The following is a 22,496-nucleotide window of genomic DNA, read 5'->3' as shown; positions in this document are numbered from 1 at the left end:
TTAACCTATTATGTGCAATTCTTAATCTCATTTGAGAGTGTTTTAGAAACATTAAGCAAACCTCCTTGTGCTTCTCTAAGAGAAACTGGTAAATATTTCCTGCTTTACAGCTGGCAAACCAAGGTAAAGAGAAGTCAGATGCTTGCAGCGTGAACCTGTTGAAAGCCCCATCTCAGACAACAGATACCTACAGGATCTCTCTGTGGGGTCATACAGGTTGTCAGTGCCTGGGGCAGGGAATTTGGGGTGCCCTCTTCCCCAGCCCACCAGCTCTCATCAGCAAGCCACCTCACACTCCTCGTTACCTGACATTTTTGGCTGCTCTTCGTCGAGTTTGTCTCTTGGGGGTCTCATCGTCTTCATCGTCGTCATCATCTTCAGATGAGTCCGGTTTCTTTCTCTTCTTCCCACGCTGGGGTTTGTGAGGCTTTTTAACGTTGGTTTTGGCCACTGTTCTAAAATAAGTATTAGCAGAAAGCTATAATACAGTGGGTTTTACATAAACATCCATGTTGGTAAGCCTTTAAAAAAGCACAAATTTCAAATATGAGACTCCTAGAGACTTAGCCTGCTCTAAGTACCATGGCAACCACTGCATCGCTCACACAATAACTAGGTCCACAGGCTCATAATCGAGGGTAATATTGAAGAAAACATTCTTTAGCAACAAATAGAAACTGCCTCTCTCCCCCAGCACAGGCAGGAAAGACATGCAGATACAGACTGAACCAACCACTCCTTACCTCCTCTGGGCAGGTCTTCTTGCTTTAACTTTCTTCGGTTCAGGCTCACTCTCTGCACTGGTGCCCTGCTCCCCTCCATCTTCATCCTCTTCTTCACCAGAGACCTCTCTTTTCCATTTATTTCTGTGGTCAGAAATGTAGGTCATCAAGGGCCACCATATTTCAACAGAAATGCTCGGCTAAGAAGGCATCCGAGCCATCTAGGTTAATACCAGCAGGCCATAATTATGAGAAAAAAAATACTGTGATGCACGGGGGAACTGATGCTGCAATCTTCTGTTTTTAGGAATAGGTCTCGTCACCTACATCTTAGCTACACAGTGGCAATATGCCGTGAACATGAATGGCTCTCACCACGTGCTACAACACTGCATGTGGCAGGACTATGCTTCAAACAGCGGGGTGGTGAAGCACTTCAATTTATTTATTTTTCATTTCCACACATGCATTTCTGAAACGAGGTGGAAAAACCTTCAAGGTGGTTTCAAACAGACAGATATTTCTCAGAAGTGCTCGCTTTCACTTACAGTTTATGAGCCACAAGGTGCACAGATACACTTTCCCCTCGTAGCCCAGCAAACAGGGCAGGAAGTCTCATGCCAGTTAGCTTTAAGTAAGTAAAGTTTCCAAGGCTGAAGCCAAATCCCACTGGTGCTACTTGTGAAAGTAAGCAGGTTCTTCACCAGCAACTCGGAGCAAGATTTAGCTCTGACCTGCCCTCCTCTCTCCATGGGGTACATGGGGAGTCCACGGGGATTATTCCCCTTGTCCCTGCCCCTTATTCCCCTTCATCTTGTTCTGCACCGCTGTATGCAGCTGAATGAGAAATTAAAAGACAAGAAAGGAGAAAGGGAGCAGGGACCAAGGGGCATCCTGCTGTGTTTAGGTTTTCTCCAGCAGGGAGCTTGGTAGCTCTCTTCAGTACACTTGTGTGTAGAAAAACTCAGAGGTGCTCATTAGATGGAAACAGCAGCAAAACATAATTTAAATGATATTTTGATGGGACATCCGGGACATCCAAAATGTCCTTTCTGGAAGGTCTCGCATCTTATCAGAAGGTTATAAAAGATAAAAAAAGATAGTGATTTGGCATTTTATTCTCCATTCATTAAAAATGGGAGAGGAGCGAGGATTAAACTATTTGAAGTACCCCTGAATGAGAAAAAGTAACACAATGAAGTGAAAGACTGACAACAAAAAATGAACCTGACTTGTTCTGGTTCCCTGGCATAGGCAAAGTGGGAAAACAATAGAGAAGTTGGGAAATTGCAGCCATCCAAAGGTTCACATTCATACTTCATTTTAATCATCCAAAGTGTTATTACTGAAATTATTAATTAATTTTACAAGCTTTCCAACTTGACAGTGCCTGTCAAACAATTACTACTATTCTGAAAAATAAAATAAAACAATAGAACAGAAGAAAAGAAAACAAAGTGCCACTACTCAAAACCCCTTTCCCAGAAACTCACGTTTTTTTCATTTGCTTCTGGCCTCTTCGTTTGGGGCTCTCATTTTCAGATTCGCTACTTGCCTTCAATTGAAAAGAGAGAAAATCAGGTTGTAGGCTTCGCCCCGGACCGTCTCCTCAAGGACACAACTGAAAGGCATGCACGTGGCCTGACCTCAGACGCAGCCCCAGTGCTTTCACGGCGGCATTAGGGGATGTTTTGATGGGATGGGGCTGCAGAATAGCCACCAGCAGCCCCACACCAGTCCCCCCGTGCTGCTTCGGCTGCAGGGCTGGAGCCCCTGCTCTCAGCACAGAGCAGGAAAAGGCTGAAAGCCCCAATGCAATATCAACAGCAGGGTCGCTGGGGCTGGGATGTGCACGGCCACCCACCCAGCGTCCACCTCCAGCACCTGGCGGTGCCAGTGGGCAGCAGCCCTGCAGCGTGCGGTACCCCGGGGGTCACACAGCGACGGACACGTTTGAACCTCCAAACCTTGCCCTGCTCGGGTCCTGGGGACAAAGCCACGGAGAGAGGGCTGCTCAGCTAGGACACAAAGTGAGCATCAGGTCTGCTCTGTGCCCTGTGATGTTTGGGAGGGAGGGCTTTCTGTGCTTGCACTCACACAAACGCCTTACGACCCCTGCTTTCATTACAGAAACTTCCTATAAGGAAGGAAGTTCTCCTTAAAAATACACTGTTCTTATCACAAGTGTCCTCCTTACTCTCCTGGGTTTTTCTCCCATAGCAAAAGCAGCCGAGGAAGCGGCTGGGTCAGACCCTGCCCTGCTGTTTTCCTTCCTGCTCATCCCCCCCAGCCTCCCCCAGTGAAGTCTTTCTGGCTAAATATATCTCGAGATATTCTACCTCCTCGCTGAACTATTTTAAATGTGGGTGTCATCGACTCCTACGGGCTGAGATAGCTAAAAATCTTCGTTGTGCACAGCCCTATTTTTGTAAAAACTGGTCAACCGTAAAAACAGATCCCCACACAATTAACACCCCGAAACGAGCAGATGACTTCGCCCGAGCTACCTGCCACGGAACACACAAAGCACTGGGGAGAAAACCGAAGAAGCCAACGGGAGATTTTTCAAAGGGTATTAAAACGATAGAAAAAGCCTCAAAGACTGCTCACTCCATGCATCTTGCGCCTTTGAAATCTTCTGTTTAACACTGTGGTTTTTTTTTGCTGTGGTATTGAAGAAGTGACCAGAGAGACCCCAGCCTCAGCCCTGGGTGAGCTCTGGCTGTGTCTGTCCCTCTCGTGCACCTGCCGTGTTCCTGGGACAGCAGCAAGGCTCCGAGCCCAGAGGTGCTCGGACAAGGATCACCTGAAATGGCCTGAGCTGCAGTGTTAAGAAGTCAAGGCAGGGAAAAGTCATGCCCTACACTTCTGCTATCTTTCTGCAGCCTTTATTTCCACTTTCCAGCTTCCCTTTCACCAGCAGAAACTGCCCTTTGGCTTGTGCCTGTGTTTCCATTTAATGATTGGGAGTGCTAGTTGCCACATCAGACCAGGAGCTGAATCTCCCAGTGGTTTTGTGCCGGATTTAGGTGACACATCAACACCTCCAGCACGGTGTCCCAACACGAACACGTTCGCCACCTGTTGCACTGCACAGGATCCCTGTCTCATAGTCCAAGCATCCAGGAAGCGAGTGGCCGGCTAGCAGCACGGGCAGCCCTGCCCTCGCATCGCACAAACCCTCCCACAGACTGCAGCTTCAGCACAGCACAGTTCTAAAGTCCTCGCTTTTCTTTTTTAATCTTTTTCCTCCTTTAATCTCTCTTCTCCTCCCTGACATGTGCTGCTTTGTCATTCCGGCTGTGGTGTATTTCTCAGTAACCGTCCCTCGATGCGTGTTTACTTTCTGCTGTCTCTTGGCAAACCCCGAGCAGAGAGCAGTTGATTTTTCTCCCGCTCTGCGTCAGAGAAGACCAGATTTGGAGAAAACCAAACACGACCTTTGCCGCTCTCTGAAACTAACTCCACTCATTTGCCAAAATCCCATGTTTCAAGATTTTTGCCTTCACTTTCCTAACGCCTCTGCTCTCCTGCTCCGCCGCTGTTTCTGCGTAGCTGACGCTCATCTCGAGAACTCATCTTTCCCTCTTCGCCTTGAAAAATCTAACTTGTGGCTCCAGCTCGGCTGCATATCACAAAGTCCCTGCTGTCTCCTCCGGAGCTGTCTCTGCTGCAGCCTGGCCCCAGCCTGAGTCATCACAGCCTGCCCGGTGCTCCCACCCCGCGTGCCCGTGACTCAGCCTCTCCTCGCCCACCACATCACTTCTCTCTCCTCACCCGGCTCCATCTCCCTTCCCAACCCCGAGCTGCCCGGCTCCAGTTGTGGCTGAAAGCTGCCTCCTACCAATTCATATAAAAACATTTTTTATTTTTTTAAATAGCAATATCTTAATTCTGAAATCCCCATTTTGAGACCCGGCTGCAAAACCCGACGCTGACTCGCTGAGACCAGCCCACGGGGGAGGTCAGCACCTTCGCAGCACAGCCAGAGCCAGTGCTGTTGGCAGCCCACGGGCTCTGGGCAGTGACCTGCAGGGTGAAGGGAGGCAGGGTGACAGCCACGGAGCTGGGAGCACCTCCCAGAGGTCTCATCTGTCTGCAGCCACCCTCAGGAGGAAGCAGACGGGTTGGGAAATCGCTTGCAACTCGTATGTTGATAACGTCGCAACCCCAAGTGGCATGAGATGAGCTGACAACGTCCGCCCCCGGTCACCACTGGGGTTTTTGGCAGCTCGGCAGGAGATGCCAGGTGTGCACTGCTTGCTCTTGGAGCCTGTAGTGCCAGCACTGCCTGAATGCTGTGGCACGGAGCAGGGCTTAGCCTGCCCCTCCTGCAGTGGCCAAGGAGGAAGGAGATTTGCACAAAGACCGGCCTGCCCAAGCTCCCCTTCCATACCAAACGCTGCAAATGTGCCCAAACTGTTCCAATGCCACTCTTCCAATTCGACTAAAGACCAGCCTCTTCCTACCTGCACTCCTCACCTCCAGCAGAAGGGATCAGCCCTCCCTCTCCACATTTCGTCAACTCCTCCTGTCTTACTCCTTCTCTCCTAGCTCTGACAGTGCACACAGCTTTACTAGATTGTCTGTGCTGTATTTCACCATGGAGAAGTGCCATACAAGACATAATGATGCTGCATACGTTGCACCAAGACAGCAGCAGCTTTAAAGATCTGATCCTGCAGATTTTCCAAGGGTGTCCTCCCCACCAGTCCCTCGGCATGGCCCAGGGGGGCTCTGGAGCTCACCCTGCCTGCTAGGAGACACGAAGGCCCCAGACCGTAGCTCACACTGAAGTCAAAGCAAGGATTTGGCTCATTTCAGGCTTAACACAGCCCAAGTTCTGCGGAAAAGCTGGAGCCTCTCAGCTCGCCAGCTCAGTTTTCTGATGCGTGCTGAACTTCTCTTTCCTGGCGATACCGGTAACGTCTGAACTTTCAGCAAAGATGCAAGGCAGAGCATTAATCACAATGCAAATGAGCAGGGCATTTTCTGTTTTCAACAGTAAAAAAAGAAGTATTTGGGGAATGGCTGGGCCCCTCTTTCACACATCAGATGCACCATGCCATTTACTACGAATTCTAATTACAAACCGTCCTTCTTATAGCCAAAAATTTGTGTCTGTTTTGGGCATATTTCTTTCTTGATGGCCCCAGCACACTCTGCAAGGCACCTGCACTGCACGTCTCGCTTCCCCTTGCTGAAACCTGAGGCTGATTTATTAACTGCAAAGAAACCATACGGGCAAGTACAGTTTTTACTGAAAACTCACATGTGTTCTTATTCCTGGAGACAGCCCTAGTGCCCCGAGCAGCTCCGTGCCCCTATGCAAAGCAGCACTTTCGCTTCCTGCTCTTTCACAGCCCACGCCCGGCTATTGATCAGAAGTTGCCACCACCTCTGACTACATCTCAGAGACCTCCATGAGGTGCCTGATGCCTTCAGCCCAAACAGGTGGGCTCAGCAGAGACAAATGAGGAGCAGTGCGGAGAAGCTTTAAGGAAGAAGGCGATTAAGAGGTGCCAAGCGCCTCGGGCTCCTGCCAGCTGCTGCAGCACTCAGCACCAGGCAGGATCGAGCTATGCTACCTCCTCCCTCGTGGCGTTTGGGTCTTCCAGCATCAAGGCTTTCCATCTCCTGCTCTCTGCGAGGCCCCAGCACTGTGCTCCTGACACGTCACACCCGCCACCAGACTGCTGCAGACAGGAGTTGCCCTACAGGGACCAGTCAGCACTGCTTTGGGGAAAGAGGGGGGAATGGGGTGGTCCAATTTTGTTAATTCTGGCTTTCCTTTTCACAAAGATGGCAGTGGGCTCATTGGGAGGATTATTTTTTTTTGTTTTTTACAATATTTTGTGGTATAGCAAAGTTTTTGCATCTCGGATTTTTTATTTTTTTTTAACTTTATCGTACCTTGAGTAGTAAGAAATAAAGATATCGAAAAAGAAAACAACATTTGCAAAACCACGTAATATTGTAAAACAAAAAAAGACGGGACTTACCTGAGCCCCTACAGGGCACTGGGGGCTGCAGCCGAGGTCTGTGGCGGGTGTGACATCGCCGGCACAGTGCGTGCCGCCGGGGCATCGCACAGAGAGGCGGCCGGCGAGCCTGGGCTTTGCCGAACTTGAAAAGGAAAACAAAAGCTAAGTCAATGACGTGCCGCAAGCCCCTTCCTAACCTGCTGCCGTGCGGGATGTCCAGCACTGGAGGCGGGCGGCGGCGGCGACCTGCGTCACGCTCGCACCTCTCGGGTGTGCGAATGAGAACTGCGGTGCTGGAGCACAAAGAGCCTGGTCTGCACGCTTTAGGAGCAAACTCTACACCCTGAGCTTTCATTTCGGTCTCTCTCTGGTTTTCTTTCCCTTCCTCTATAACCACTCAATCTTCCCGAAGGTCTGCGGATGAGAAGTTCTGCACGCAAGGTCTGTTAGATGTAAACGAAGGCAGCTAATCCTCAGGGAAAAGGAAGCTCTGAGAAAGCACCAACTGGAAGGTCTGTCTGCCAGGCTCTACCGACTGTCACCTTCAAGTGAAGCATAAAACGCTTCCAATATTCAACCAAAGAAAAGAGATGGCTCACAAAGCTGAACACACACAAACGCATCTATCAGCGCGATCCGTCCCAGGATGGGCAGCAACGCCTGCTTTATCGCTGTGAGTTGTTTCAGGCCACTCTCCTTTATTCCTGGTTGGAAGCACGTTGTGGTTTTGTGTTTTCCAGGACGTTTCTACAGCAGAGCATGACTCGCGTTACGCCCCATACCGGCACCCAGAGCAGTGCCTGCAGAGCTCAGCCCAGCAGTGCCCCACTGATTTCGGAGCCCTGGGGCCACACATATCCACGTGCAGGACCAGGACCTCAGCTGTGCGCTCCAAATCCACAAACCAGGCTAGGACTCAGTGTTTACAAGGCGATGCAGATGCGGTTTGGTTGTTTTTAAGCGTTCGATAGTCCCTCACCTTTTCTTTTTTTTTTTTCTTACCTCATCTTTTATATTAAATCGCGATGGTTCTTGTCTGCTTCGGTTTGACCTCCTAACCCCATAAACATCAGGATATTCTTCCCACATCTGCAAAATAAACAGACCATCAGAAGGCCTGCTTCACCCCAGGTATTTCTGACATTTTAGAGAGGTTTGATGGTCAAGGTTAAAAAAAAAATCAACATAAAACCATTAGGGAGTTTTGCCAGCAGCAACCAGTAGAAGGACACTTGAAAAACCTGACTGAAACAGATCGTGATTATTATGGGCTATTTAGTAAGACTTTAAAGGACGTGATTTATCTCAGCATTGTCTGTATAGTGGTCCTTCTTCCCCACAAGATAAAAAACACTTTCCAATACGTTTAGGCTGAAGGACAGAGCACTGACAGCCAGGACAGCCAGGCTCTGCAAGCAACAGGAGGCAACTCCTTGCAGGTGGAATGAACCTACCCACACAGAGGATGAGTCACTCACAAACAGCCCTCCTGATTCCTTCCCGTAGAGAAAACCTCACCAGCTGCCTGAAGGACCCAGTGGCAAGAAGCCCCCAGCAGCAACTTCACACATGAAGCCTGTGACCCATCCCAGGTGGCAAAGGGACCAGACCACCCCGTTCTTCTCCTGAAGGCACCGATGCAAACGCCGTTTGGCAGCGCAGGACACATGGGTTACTGGGAATGGTTGTGCTCTATTTGCTGTAATCAGGCCCTGTAGCAGTGTAATAAGCTATGTACAAAAGCATGTGTTTGTTCTCTCTGGATAGACAGGAGGAGAAGGGGGAGAGCAGAACTGATGGGCTGACGGATTTAAATGTGCCTGTGTTGGTGGCAGAGAGTATCAGAAGCTTTACAGGGCAGATACAAATCCCTGCCATGCCTCCCAGACACCTACAACAGTCCCTCTGCCTTGTCCCTCAGCACAATTTATCCTTTTATAGTTTCCTAAGCCTATTTACTGTCCTTCTGCTTCTCCTCCCTCCAGTCCTCAAGCATCTCTGCAAGCCACTGGCAGGAAAATGAAATCAAAATGGGCTGCCAGATGCAGCAGTGACTTGGGACTGATGAATGCGAGACTGTAGTCTGGCACTTTCTCTGCTTCTCTTGAAGGAGTGATGGGCTGACACTGCAATGGCCAGATAGCTAAGGTGTTTATCTGTCAGGCATGAAAGCAAAGAGAGAGAGAGAAATTCAGAGGTGTTTTACTACCCCACATCAAAGAAAAATTCCAAATACTCCCCCAAACATTTGAAGAATCTGTCTTTTCATCTTTTAAATGGCACAGGTTTTGGACGGAGGACAGACTCCCATGACAAATCAGAATAGCACCTAACACAAATGAACCTCACCTTCATGGGCGTATCTAGACAGCAACACAATATAAACAATGATATAATTAATTGCATTGGTTATTCAAGGGGAACAGGCACCAACCCGCCTAGGTTAGCCCCAGCTGAGGAAAACGCCCATTAGCATCAGAATTAAGGGAGGGAGAGGCCTTCATTAGAGGGTGCCCTGACCTTTCCGTGTTCCATCCACACCAATTATCCTCTTGCGTATGGATGCGCTCCCTCGTGGGGTAATTTTAATGTTTATTGTCAGGGCCGTGCTCTTAGCAGCCTGCAGCAGAAAAGGCAGCTTCCTTCAGTCCCCACTTACCAACAGCAAAACAGAAAGGTGAAGGTTGTGTTACCACAGCTGCCTTACAAAGGCGTGCTGCCTCGCCAGTATGAACACAGGAGGTTTACCATGACCTGAGCAGGCAGCCCAGAGAGTGGCGAGAGGGAGGAGTGGGAGCACTGCAACCAAATCCCTCACCTCTGCCTCGCAGGTACGTGGGGAACAGGCTGAGAGCACTGCCCTTCCTGCTCTTTACCTACCTAGCAATTTTCTCCATTAAATCCCTCTCGTGAACGAGCAGCACAAGGTGCAAGCCACAGCTATGAAGAACAGGACAGTCACAGACCACAACACGAAGTATCACTGACCTAACCTGACTTCCCTCCCTCCAACAAACTCAGTTCACCCAGTCCCTATCTCCAAAGGGGCATTTGGGCTTTTTTTCTCACCCCACACCCCAGTCCATTACTCGGGTGCCCCTTGGGTAACGCAGGCAGCCAAGGCACAGCTCCTGCTCTGGGGAGGTACAACATGAACCAGGGGCAAACTGCACACATCAGACACCTGTAAACCCTTTTCCTCCTGTGAACCAGAAGGCAAACCTGCTTATGCAGGGCAGGGATTGCTAGGGGAGCTGTGGAGAAAACACAGCTGTCCTGGACAGAACAAAGTTATTATTTTTTTTTTGTCCTCTTTTTCCTTCCCCTTTTTTTCCAAAGAGGTGGGCAGTGATGGAAACGAACCAAAGTGGCCCCAATCCTATATATTCTCCTGGCTGTGTCCCATGGGGAAGCTTTACTGCTTCTTAAAGGGAGAAGAGACAGAAGAGAAGAGTGGAAGGATGGAGGGATAGGATGAAACAAGAGGGTTACTTATTGAGGACAGGTGTTTGCCCCTCGTTTGCTACCTGTCTAGTGCCCAAAGGGTTGTCACAGCAAGTGCACAAGCTCCTGCTCACCAGGATGACACAGGGCCATGCACACACACCAAACAGCCATCAAGGGGCTTGGGGACACCAGAGGGGGGAGGCTGCTGGGGCAATATGCAACTGAGGCTGGCCCAAGTGTCAGGGAAGGCAAAGAGCTTGGTTAACATCCTGCTGGTGGTGGGTACAGGGGTAACACGGCTCTGCAGAGCACCAGGGGCAATACCTTTTTAACATCTGCTATCCTTTCCTTCTTAGAGGCCGGTTTTTCTTTGGTTTCAGGAGGGGTCTGCTGGGATTTCGAACCCGTTGATTCACTTTCGGATTCAGACTGACTCTCAGAGGACTCCGAGCTGCTGTTTGACTCGCTGCCCTGCTCGCTGCCCTGCTCGCTGCCCTGCTCGCTCTCAGACTGGCTTGCAGAGTCAGAGCCAGAGGCTTCTTCGGATGCCGAGTGACTGATGGTAGAGAGAGAAGAGATTACATTTTAACTGTACTGTCACAGCTTCAAAATATGCAGCGAGCAAGCCTGAGCCCCATCCAAGCTACAACGGTAGGCTTGGAATAGCCTAAACACGAGTGTGAACTGCATGGCCAGCTGTTGGATGCCCAGGTGACAGTACGACTGCCAAACCAGTGACAAACCACTGCCCTGATCAAAATCACCGGTTCTCCGGGGATGATCTGGCTTGCTCAGAACAAATAAGAACAAATTCAGAGGCCACCTGGTAGCACTGCAGATGAGCAGTAGCGCTGGCGTGGCTCTCCTCCAAAGCCTGGTAAGCCCAGGGGGTCAAAAATCCAACATCCAATTTCTGAGAGGCCAGCACCAAACATGTACTCATTATGTTGTGTATTGGTAAACATCACATTCCTTCAAAAAGAGTAAATTTAGCAGAAAAGAAGCGGAAAGGAGCTTTTACAGAATGTGGCTGGGAGAGCTCTGTTTACAGGATTACACCAATGCTGTGGAGACTGCATTGCTCAGAGCACCCAGTAAGAGGAGAGCAGAACATTAAGTGCCTTTTTCCTTTTGGTTTACATCAAAATGGGTTAATACACAGAACATCCACTTAAATGCAGGCTCCTTAACAAAACAAACAAACAAACAGAGGCCAAGCTTTTTCAGGTGGCCGTGAAACAATTTCTCAAACACCTTTGTCTAATCTCTCCCAAATCCCTTTTTTTTTTTTTTTTTTTTTTTTTTTTAATTTAAAATCCAATTTAAGAAAACAGAAAATTCTTACAATTATATAACACACTTGCTGGTAAGGCAGTGTTACAGAAGCTAGAAGGCAGTGCGACAATAATAAGACTACAAACTTCTCAAACAAGGAGCATCTCTTTCCATCTCTTTCCAGCCCTTCTCTGCAGCTAAATGCTTTCATTACATTGAAGAGTTCGTTGCAAATACAACATCATGAAAAAAGAGGCAGAAAAACTTTGCAGAGGGAAAGCGGGTTTTTAATGTGTCTCCTTTTGTACAACTACAGAAGTAATGAGATACACTGAAAGCTCTGCTTGGATTTCATGATTTAAAAATCAAAATACATCAAGGACAAAAAAATATATAGCATGTAGCACAGATATCATTCAATAAAGACGAACCAGGCAGAAATCAATGTGTGCTTTAGAGGCATCACTACACACAGCCAGTGAGTGTCCATACACATCCATACACACATCCACGTGCAAACAGGACTCGTTCCCAGTGCGGAAAGAAGCTCCCCGCTGTCGGAGGGGAATGCTGAGAGCTGCTGGGAGATGCAGAGGCCTCCCTGCCGCCCCAGCAGAGCTGCGGCTGCTTTCTCCGATGGAGCGGGCAGAGGGCAGCAGCCGAGCGCAGCGGGAGCCTCCTGCAGGAATCCCTCCAGCACAGGGCACGCGGCCAAGCTCCCGGCCGCCATTTCACGGCCACCCCTCTTCCACCATCTTAGGGTTTCATCGCTCCGCTGGCTGTTTGCTCTGGTTCAGCTCGCGTGGCCTGGAGTGGAAGAGCTCAGTGTTTGCAGAAAGGGGAGGGGAAGGAAAATAAAAGGAGCTGTGGGCAAAAACGTCCAAAGGGAGAGAGAAACGGAGACTTTCCAGCAGAGACGAGGATGAATTGTCACCGATGATCGCCGGTTTCGTTGTCCCGGTTCGGTTTTGACAGGGATGTGGGTGTCGCATCGCTCCCTTCCAGCAGGACGGGACCATCAAGCAGGTCCGCAAGCAGCCACCACAGCCCCGTGACACTCAGCTCCCATCCTTCCCTCAACATTTGCCTCGCCATTTGCCCCTGCCCACTGCCAGGGCCTCACAGCTCCCCGCCTGCCCTCCCACAGCTCGCCCTGGCCCCCACAAACGCAGCCACAAATCTCCCAACATCTGCTCAGCCGCAGCCCTGGAACGCGGTCTGCTTCCAAGAAGTGTTGAAACCTCTTCACTGGAAATTTAAGATCCAGTGTTGTTGTTTTTTTCAAGAAAAGCGAGGGATTTTTGTTAGGAAACATCACCATAGCATTCAAGGAAACAATACGCTAGGGACAGGCGGTTTCCATGGGCAGGGCTCAGTAGGACACGTCCCACAGAGCCCTGACCTCCTGAGAGGGTGCCTAGAGGCGGCCAAACCTCCAATGCCACGGCACTGAGAGGCAACATCAGGCTCGGGACAAATTAAGTTGGCATCCCATGTCCCATGGGGACACGGGAAAGAGGAAAATACTTTTCTTCAGTCGCATTTATGGGCAAGAGCTGGAAGGAATTACAACAGGGCCTCGGCAATACTTGTGTGAAGGCAGAGCAATGAGCGCCGGCCTCTGGAGCAACTTCTTTCTCAAGGCCCTAAGCTCTATGACAAAGATACAGGGACAGCCGTTGTACACATGCCTAGCCATTGTTCCTGCGTGCTAGCCACGTTATCTGGACACTATCATTTTTCTCTCGATGTGAACAGAGCTGTCTGCCAAGAGGAGGGCGCAGATGAGGTACACAGCTGGTGCCCAGGTATGCACGTGCCTGCCCTAGTGCAGATGAGAAACGCCATTTCCTGTTCAAGGCTGTTGCAAATAATTTTTAAAAAGACTTTGAAATCCCTTTATCAAGGCAAAAGGATACTTAAAAGCCAATTCCGTAAAACAATCCTTTCTAAATACCACCAACACAATCAGGAGGTGCTTCCACCTGCCAGTAAGGTGTAAAGGCTTAGCAACGCGACGTGTCAAAGCAGGCCTTGCCGTTGTGCATAGCTGGTGATTTATACCTCTTTTCACACACTAGTTTTGGGATATGCCCTGCTTTAACATCCCTGAGTTAACATCCAAAAGAGGCCTACTCACAATTAAACTGTAACTGGGGGATAAGCTATAATTAATTGTGTCAAAATCCCTCGTCAGGCAGCCCAACACCCTTCCAATTCAGTAGAGAAAAACACCCATGAACATCAAAACTACAGCTGGATCGTTGGGAACTCCCTTAAAGCGAGAAACTCCCATAAAAACTGCGATCTGCTAATGCTCAGCAAAACATGCTCCCATGGCTTCCAGGAACTACTTTAGGCTATAATTCTGTTTTAATTAAGAATCTGCTCCTGATTTGATGGAGGAAAAAAAAAAAAAAAAGTCATCCCTTACCAAGGACACATTCCTTCCGAGAAATAAGTAGCTGAACGGCAATGATAAGACCTTTTACAATCAGGCATCTAAGTTTACAAGGCAATTACAGCACGTCTCAAGCCTCCCATGTTAGCGTTTAATATTTCACATCTGAGCACCATGACTTCATTTTACAGGGGATCATCTTTGCTAACAGCAACAAGACATTTTATAAGCTCTCAAGGAGGACAAACAGGGGATGCTTTCAGATGGTGCAAGGCAAGCTGACGTCCCTCAGCAGTGACCCAGCACGTTTCTGGAGTCAAGAGCTGCCACGGGAAGGGCTCTCACTGGCACCATTCTGCCCTGACTTCAAAATTGAGCTCTCGACGGACAGAGCTTGAATTCAGCCAGGGGCAGAAAGTAGGATTAATGGCTGCAGATCCTCCCACAAGGCGAGCCCCTCCTAACTTTAAGAATTGGTAAGGCCGCGCCACTTCACCAGTTTGATTCTAAACAAGTTTGAATCCAAACAGCAAAGTTCCGCTGGGCTTTGCTCTGCGAGCTGAGCAGGACCTCAGCACAGGCCAAATAACCCCAGCGCAGGCTCAAAATGGTCTTTGGCACGGGCTCCCAGAGCCGGATAACATCAGAAGCAAAGTTTATCGTTCCTTGCAGGCAAACACACGCTTAACCCTGGGGCTGAGCGAAGCTTCACATGCCCAAAAAACAGCAGAGGCCCAGCTCCATGTCAGCTCGCTGCCACAAACGCAGGGACCCGGTGGTACCCGTTCCCCTCTCCCACCCCACACACTATAGCACACATCCCCACTCACCTTGTGCCTGGGCGAGCACAAGCCAGGGCGCTGGGCGCCTCCATGAGCCACCTGAATTTAGCAGCACACAAGAGGACGAGCCCAGAAAACAATAAACACAGTCTGTGTCGGCTTGGCGAGTAAAGGCAGAACCAAGCCCTTACAGACCAGTGGCACTACACCGTGCTTGGTAGCACCAAGGCGAAAGGGGCCAGCGAGACCCCGGTTTTGGGCAGCAATGAGCCAGATGCGCGGTTTGGCTAAGCCTGGCTCCTCACCACCTGCGTCCGGCAGAGCCGAGCGGTGCTGCCGGTGCCGTTTCAGCTCCGTGGCAACCCCTGCTGCCAACACAGCCGTTGGGGTCGCGTTCTGGAACCCCGGGTCAGCCCACCTCTGCGGGTGAGCCCACCGGCCCTGCTGCTGCATGACCTAGTGGTGCAGCTGGCCCCAAAGCCTGCAGGATGTCTTCTGCAGAGCAGGTGCATCCATCAGGTCCAGTGCTACCACTAGGAGAGGTTTCTCACCCCCTGTAGGTCTTCAGCGAGGGCTGCCAGTATCGCCTGCCTGCCAGTGGTACCCGGTAATGGAAGTGACCCTGGATTTACTCCAAAGCACACAGCAGCAAAGACCATGCATGCCACCGACTCAAAACTGTTTGAACAGGTGTGTAGGTCACTTTTGGAAGACACACAAGCGGTTCTGAGGGCAAAGGGACATGACAAGTCAGAGAGGATGCGCTGACTGAACTGGATGCCATGTTGCTGCGTTCTTTTTAACGCTTCCCCTGAACATTTGATCTATAAATATGATGTTCCCTATTATATACAAACATACACACTACGCCTACAGACCCTGAAAATAAAAACAAGCATCATCAGTTAACGCTGACGTGTGCATCCAAGACACACAGTAGCTGTAAAAAAATACATATATTGAACCGTGTCGATCTCACCTCTAGCCCTGGAGAGCAACACAAGACTGACTGTGGCTGCAAGTCACTTGATGAAAGTGATAAAGGATAATGGATAAAGCATGCACCACAGGAACGAGATGATCTCCTTGGGATCCATCCCTTGTCTTGGGGAAGAAAAAAAAAACAGAAACATGAGCAAATGCTCCAGTAAGCACAGCTATTGACGTGGAGGCAGTGCATGGAGCTTGTAGGAGAGCTAAGTGAATGACACTGGACCTGTGGCACTTCAGAAAAAGGACCTTTTGAGCTCCCTTTAGATTCTGAAAGTCTACTAAAGAGTGATGGGTGCTTGCCTGTCTCCTAAGGCACAGATTTCCTTGGTGGTAAGAGTTGAGATGGGTTAGTCAATGAGGAGTTTTTCCTAACTCTGGTTAGTCAACGTTGAGCTTTTCTTAACTCATTTCCTGCAGGCAAAAATAGAAATGGGGGAAGGGAGAGAAGAAAAAAATTCCCCTGACTCTGTTACCAGCATCATTTCCAGCTCCACGAATGATCTTGCTTCAAGGCAGGAATTTAAACTAGAATATAGCAAACACAGAGATGCTCTTCGCACAGTTTAGAAGTCTCAAACACCTTTGAATATTCACAGTATATTTCAGCAAAATCTGGACAGGCTTTTGTGGGGCACAACAACCAGCCCCAGGGCTATACATACAGGGTTGCCCCTGCCAGATGACCAGCGAGTCTTTCAAAAGACGGATGAAAAGGGAAGGACTTGGGGGTAGAAAAATATTTCCTCAACCTTTCAGTGACGAGCAACTTTTGTTCTGAAATAGGCAAGTGAAAAGAGTTACCATGGAAAACACACACATTTCCCACACGTGACTGCAAACCCTGCTTGCAGAAAGTGGGTGTTAATTACATTTACGCAGCACCGGGCACAATAGGCCAGGGAGCTACAGTAACAAGCAGGGGATTATGCACCCAGCAGGTATCCTATCTAAATAACCATCTGAATTGGGCCCTGCCCCTTGCCAGCCTGGCTCAAAGGACAGGAAGGGGAGGAGGCAGAGGCACTCGCTCCCTTTCTGGCCACCGCTATTTGCTCCGGCACAAGACTCCCAAATGCCAAAGGCAAAGCAATCCTGAGCGCACAGCGAGCTAAATATATCCATCCCGGCTCTGGTGCGGCTCCCTGTATAGCACATGGGGCTATCTTGAATGACAACTATTTTCCAAAAGTTTTTTTTTTTTTTTTCTTCCCCACACTACAAAGACACCACATTATGCTTGCATAATAAAGCAAAAGCAGCAGTTCATTCATGAGCCGGAGAGCAGGCTCTCTCGCTCTCTGATCTTTGAGCCAGAGGCTGAAAATGCCTGGGATGTGTAGTGGGAAAAGAAAAAAAAAAACAGCACAGCGACAAAAGGAGTCAAAACCTGTCTGCTTGATTAAGGAGGGCCATTGAGAAGCTCCAAAGGCAGCACCCTTCCCCTTCCCAGCACCGAAAGGGAAGTACAATTGCGGTTCTCAGGGTTTTGAAAAGGAGGACTCCCCCTCCTCAGGAAGGCAGAGGGGCACCGTAATGCTCCGAGCTGCCTCCAAACCGCACCGAGCACCTCTGTGCTCCAGGGCCAAGGCATTTTTGGCACCCACATTTTTCGGTAAGGCTGAGCTAAGGAGCAGGGGTGAACTCACCAAGGCCCTCTGCCACTCCAGCTTCTGCTTTGTCACACCAGGGCACAGCTGGGCCAGCACAAAGGCAACTATGCACACAGCCAGATGTAAAAAAACATCTAGAGACACTGCAGAAAGGCTGCAGCGCACACATAAGTTAGGTTTAAATTAGTACAGTCAGGGTTTTGCATTGTTTTTTCTTGTCTCCTCCTCCCCCATCGATCACAAATTTAATTTGAGAAACAACAGATTAAAGAAATGCAATAATATGGAAAATTGGAACCCCAAAATCAGTAACAAAGAGAGGCACAAAATCCTTTTTGATTCCAGATGAAAGGAACTCGACCCAGCCTGAGAGCTGCATTCCCAGTGCCTGTTACAAGCTGCCTTTAACCACCAGATGTAAGGCTCGGCATTAAGCCTCCCTTCCACAGAGAGCAGGCACATGGCATTCAAAGCTCTCCTATCAGCGGCAACTCCAGTTAAGAGCAGAGGCTCCTCGCCATGAAAGAGCCATCAATGACCCCTGTAATTAATATATTAGGGATTACACAATCATCTACACCTAGGAGCAAAACTTGCAAGGAACAGCAATAGTTACAACATAACTTTTTTCTATGGACCCAGGTGGCCTGGAGTCGGGATTCTTGACATTGCAACACACTCGTTCAGAGCTGGGGTAGAGGTTCACGGGCAACGAAGCGTGGAGCAGCGCTGCAAGCTGCAAAGCTCCCAGAGCTTGGCAAACACGCTCCTCAGGAGCCCTGCCAAGGCGAAACGCCATGTGAGCAGTTACCAGCACAATACCAGGCGAGAAGCTGAGACAGACTGTTTCAAACATTTTATTTTTTTAACCTTCGGAGCCAAGGTCAGACAAATACATACACCGCAGCAAAAATGATTCTAAGCCCACATGTAAATATAAAGCAAACCATATATTGAAAGTTATAATTTTGTAGCAGCGTGGCACAAGCAGTGATGTAATAAAAGCTACTGCACATTTGGAAAGACTCAACATTTTGCTTCTTATTATACCCAAAATACGCTCCCTGCTCCAAGAAAAGGAGGCATTAGCAGCGTGACAGACTTACAGAAGCTTCACTGCAAGCTACTAGACATGAATTTTTCATCTAGGCGTTTTTGCTTTCCTTTCAAGGATCCTTTGCAGGATATAAAGGCAGTCTTTACAAGTACTCCAGCGCCTGTTGGAAGAGGCTCTTCAAGTGGCATTTCAGCACACATCTTTTCATAAAAATACACCCGAAGAATTTATGTAAGACACCATGTCAGTAGGGCAGTACATCCTTTGCTAGAAGGCTGCTTATATCTAATTACTGTAATCCAGGCTATCCCCTCCCCCAGTGCTGCGCTGCTTGTATTTATTTTCCTTGAAGGAGAGGGGAGATAATGCAGAACAGAACCTTTCTCCATCCATTATCTCCTTCCTGAACTGAATTTTAGCTACGGGCAACAAGAGATTGAGGCGTGTTTCTCAGTCTTCAGAACTCAGCCTAATGTAGCAGTGTAATTCCCACTGGAACCGATGCCTGCGACACAGAACAAGGTAGAGTGGACATACATAACCTGGAGGTGTGTATCAGATGCAATTTCAGCCTAAGATGCCAAAGCCACCCAGAGAAGGCTTACTGTCAACGTCTGGAGTTCAAAAGCAGCAAGACCATGGCATCAGAAGTGTCAGTTCAGGGTCTACATGCCCACTCACTGTGCCAAGTACATAATTGGAACTCACTTCAACATTCAAACATTTGTGCTCTGAATTTGATGTAAAATCCAAGTGTGGCTATTCTAGGCGAAATGCCGAAAGCCACACTGCTCACAAGGCACACAGGGGAGACACCCCATTGTCCTCGTGCCACCCCTCCACGTGCTCCGGGCGTGACCCCGTGACGCTGCAACGTGAAATTGTTCCTTGCCGAGCCGTGGGAGAGCTCAGGGTCAGCCCACGTAGGAAATGGGGGAAGGTGCAGATGAGCAACTGCTGCCCTCAGGGTGCAGCAGGTAAAACATCAACCCAACAGAGAGCAGAGCACCGATCCATGATCTCAGCCCAGCCATGGAGGTTCTGGAGGTGCAGGCACGGGGCAGTGCAGGTGGGAGGACGCTTGCCTGCATGTGTGCCCCAGCACAGCAGCGCTCTGGCAGAAGCTGCGTGCTACAGGAGCGTTTTTGCAGGGCTGTGCAATTACCCAGGTGAATTCTTTAATCCTGGCTTTCCGCTTTTATTCAGCAAAGTAGTCACACATTCAGAGAACACATAAAATTTGATTAATTAGCTTCGGATGTTTAAGTGAAGGACACAACGCAGAAGAGCTGAGAACCCAGCTTGCAGTTGCCGAGCATTTTTTACAGCACTGCACACAGCGTCCATCGCTGGCAGCAGTCACAGAACAGGAAACAGAGAAGTTTTAAGCCTGGGAATGGTGCGTTTGTAATTGGATGAGCCATTTCCTTTGAGAGGGTAATGTGAAGCAGAAGTCACAAAGCAAAGCAAGAAGAACAATCTCCTTTATGCGCCACCCGGCTGGGCTGACACCACGGTGGGATGAATGCCTCGCACATGCTCCTTTTGTCCCCGCCACTGATCCAACGTTTTCCCTTTTTTCAAAAAAGCCTCCTGACAGCTTCGTAAAGGGTTAAAGCTCGACCAGGAGAGGGGGGGGGGGGGGGCGGGGAAAAAAAAAAAAAAAAAAAAAAAAAAAACACTCATTAAAGAATAGAGCAGGGCAAGTGAAACCGAAAGGCAGGGTGCAGCAGGGCGGCCACGCAGCTACCCGGAGACTAAGCAGAGGAGGAGCTGAAAGCCCAGTTTGGAGATATTTTAATAAACACGGTTAACGTTTCCACTCAGCTTCCATAAAACCAGTTGCAAAACGTGTGCTGAAAGAAGAGTTTTAGTGAATTAAGGACGCTGAAAGCCATCGTGGTATTAAAGAGGGCCAGATGTTTCAGGAATGTTGTGTTCTGTAATTACTTTCAAGTTAGAAAGAAAAAAAAAAAAAAGCGGCACCAAAAATAGCCCAGCTCGTTTTCAAGTCACCCACTCGCTTCCGAAAATAGCCGTTAGTCTATTAAAAAAATATAAAAAAAATAGAAAAGGGGAAAAAAAATCTAAAAGCCCGCCAGACGGAGAGAAGCAAGGGAAGCCGGCAGCCGCGCACCCCCTCACACAGACAACGCACTCAGCGTACGCCACGCAGTTTGCGCAGCCGCCGCCCGGCGGGCTGAGCGCTGCCAGCGCACTCGGCGTACCCAGCATGCGCAGCGCGGGGCGCAGCCTCCACACGGGGCCGGCGGCGTTGGCTGAGCGCGCAGCCAATGGCGGCGGTGGCGGCGCAGCAGCCGCCCTTTGAACCCCCCCCCCCCCTTTCCCTTCTCTTCCCTCCCCTCCCCTCAGCAGCTTCCTGCTGGCGGCGGAGCGCGCGGAGCGCCGCAGTGTGCCTGCCTGTCAGCGCTGCGGCACAAAGAACAGCCATTTTGTGACTCGCCTGGCCCCGCACCAAAGTGCTGCCGAGCCCCGAGCCCCCCGCTCCGTCCAAGCGGCGGGGACGGTCCCGAAGGGGCAGCGCCCAGCTCCTCCCCGTCCCCCTCCCGGGCAGCGGGGAGCCGAGGGGGGTGGGTGGCCGGTGGTGTTGCCGCTCGCAGCCCGCTCGGCGCGGTGTGGCCGCCTCAGCCATAAAATGGCTGCCGCGCGCGCGGGGAGAAGCCTGAGGCGCTCGCTGAGGAGCGCCCGAGCCCCGGCGGCCGAAGGGACGCCCCTTCGGCTCGACGCCTGGCCCTCTGTGGGATTATTTTGTTCGTTTTCTGCCCCAAAACGGTGAGAGAAGCCCGAGTGCGGCCCCAAGCCTCGTGGCGACCCCAACAAGGGTAGGCGGAGGGGGAGCAGCACGCCGGGCTGCTGCTGCCCGCTGTGCCCCTCAGGGCTCACGCCCGGCCGGCTTCACGGGCCCCCTGCCCGCCTTCTGCTTCTGCAGCTCCCCTCAGGGCTGTGCTGGGAGCGTGTCCTCGCCAAGAGCATGTCATTTAGGAACAGCAGTGCAGAAGATGCTAGAAAACACACCAGGGTTGTGTTTGGTGCTGTCTCACGCACATCCCAGACACACGGGCGGTGGGCACTGAAGTGCTGCATCCCAACTTTTAGCCTAGGTGGAGGAAGTCCCGTGAGATGAAGCACTTCCCCCTGGGGCAGAGCAGCGCTGTGGGCAGTGCCTGAACACAAAGGGCAGGTGCTGCTGCTCCCCCTGAGAGGCACCAGAAAGCTCACACCCCTCAGTTTACAGGCTGAAGAGTTAACACCAGCTGTCCCCCAGGAACAATCACCTGCTCCAGGACAATTCTCAAGAGGCATTCTGATTTATTCAGCACATCCTTTCACTTTCTTACAACTGGCAACACAGGAGTCAATTTCAAACACGCTCCCCAGGCAGCGTACCAAGAGTACAGGTATGTTTTCTTCTCCCTGAATGCCTTCTCCTAGTCCTGTATTTCGGCATCTCCAGCTCAGGTAAGTGGCACACCAGTTACATCTACCTTTTCCACCCGTTGCCACCACTCAGGCCTCCAACCAAGGATTATGTAACAAGAATTCACAAATTTACACGCAGAATCTGAGCTAGTCTCACAATTGAGGAGAAAACTGGCTGGCAGCATGTGAAGTGCAGACATCAATGCATTTCAGGGCTACAGTAAAGCAAACTGGTGGCTTTACTTCCTAGAAATCATTTCCCCTGCAACTTAAAAGTCAACCTCAGGAAGTAAAGCACATTTTACGACATTCAGCTGACTCACAGCTCAGAAGCAAGCTCGACAGGGCTCACTCACAAATATCCTGTGTTCAATTGTTCCCACACTTCAGGTGAGTAGATGATACCCACAGCAAGTTTATTTTGAGGAAAAAAATTGTAAGAGGGAGGGCAACCTCACACAACAGGTGTTACACATAAATCGAGATAAACAACCTTTCAAAGAAAACAGCAAAATCACACATGTGAGACTATGCAAATATAATAACCCTAAGGACAAAGGTCTTTTTGCTGTGGAGCTACTGCTGGATGTCTCCGATTTCATCTCATACTCAGCATACTTCTAACACCAATGAACTACCTTAATTCAGATTTCCTGCACAAATTACATCTATTATTGCTTTGCTAATAATACACATTTTAAAAAATGCATGAAGACTTAAAGAAGGTGAATACCACTGAACTTCTTTTTAAAATTGACTTTTTAAGCAATATTTGAAGTTTTTC

At 49.7% G+C, this 22,496-nt stretch overlaps 1 protein-coding gene across 2 annotated transcripts in view; it reads right to left on the bottom strand.

Annotated features, from left to right (window-relative positions):
* The window catches only part of CHD2 (chromodomain helicase DNA binding protein 2), a 54,909-nt gene that overhangs the window by 29,771 nt on the left and 2,642 nt on the right, over positions 1-22,496 (bottom strand). For both annotated transcript variants that reach the window (XM_032194555.1, XM_032194554.1), the window contains exons 3-7: positions 10,478-10,709; positions 7,709-7,795; positions 2,216-2,277; positions 744-866; positions 306-455 (exon numbers count right to left, since the gene is read on the bottom strand). In XM_032194555.1, the coding sequence (XP_032050446.1) occupies positions 306-455; positions 744-866; positions 2,216-2,277; positions 7,709-7,795; positions 10,478-10,709 (654 nt within the window). The remainder of the gene's footprint in view (positions 1-305; positions 456-743; positions 867-2,215; positions 2,278-7,708; positions 7,796-10,477; positions 10,710-22,496) is intronic.

The sequence above is a fragment of the Aythya fuligula genome, chromosome 11, assembly GCF_009819795.1.
Source record: "Aythya fuligula isolate bAytFul2 chromosome 11, bAytFul2.pri, whole genome shotgun sequence".
In the NCBI taxonomy this organism is placed as follows: Eukaryota; Metazoa; Chordata; class Aves; order Anseriformes; family Anatidae; genus Aythya; species Aythya fuligula.
This window is presented reverse-complemented; position numbering and strand designations above follow the sequence as displayed.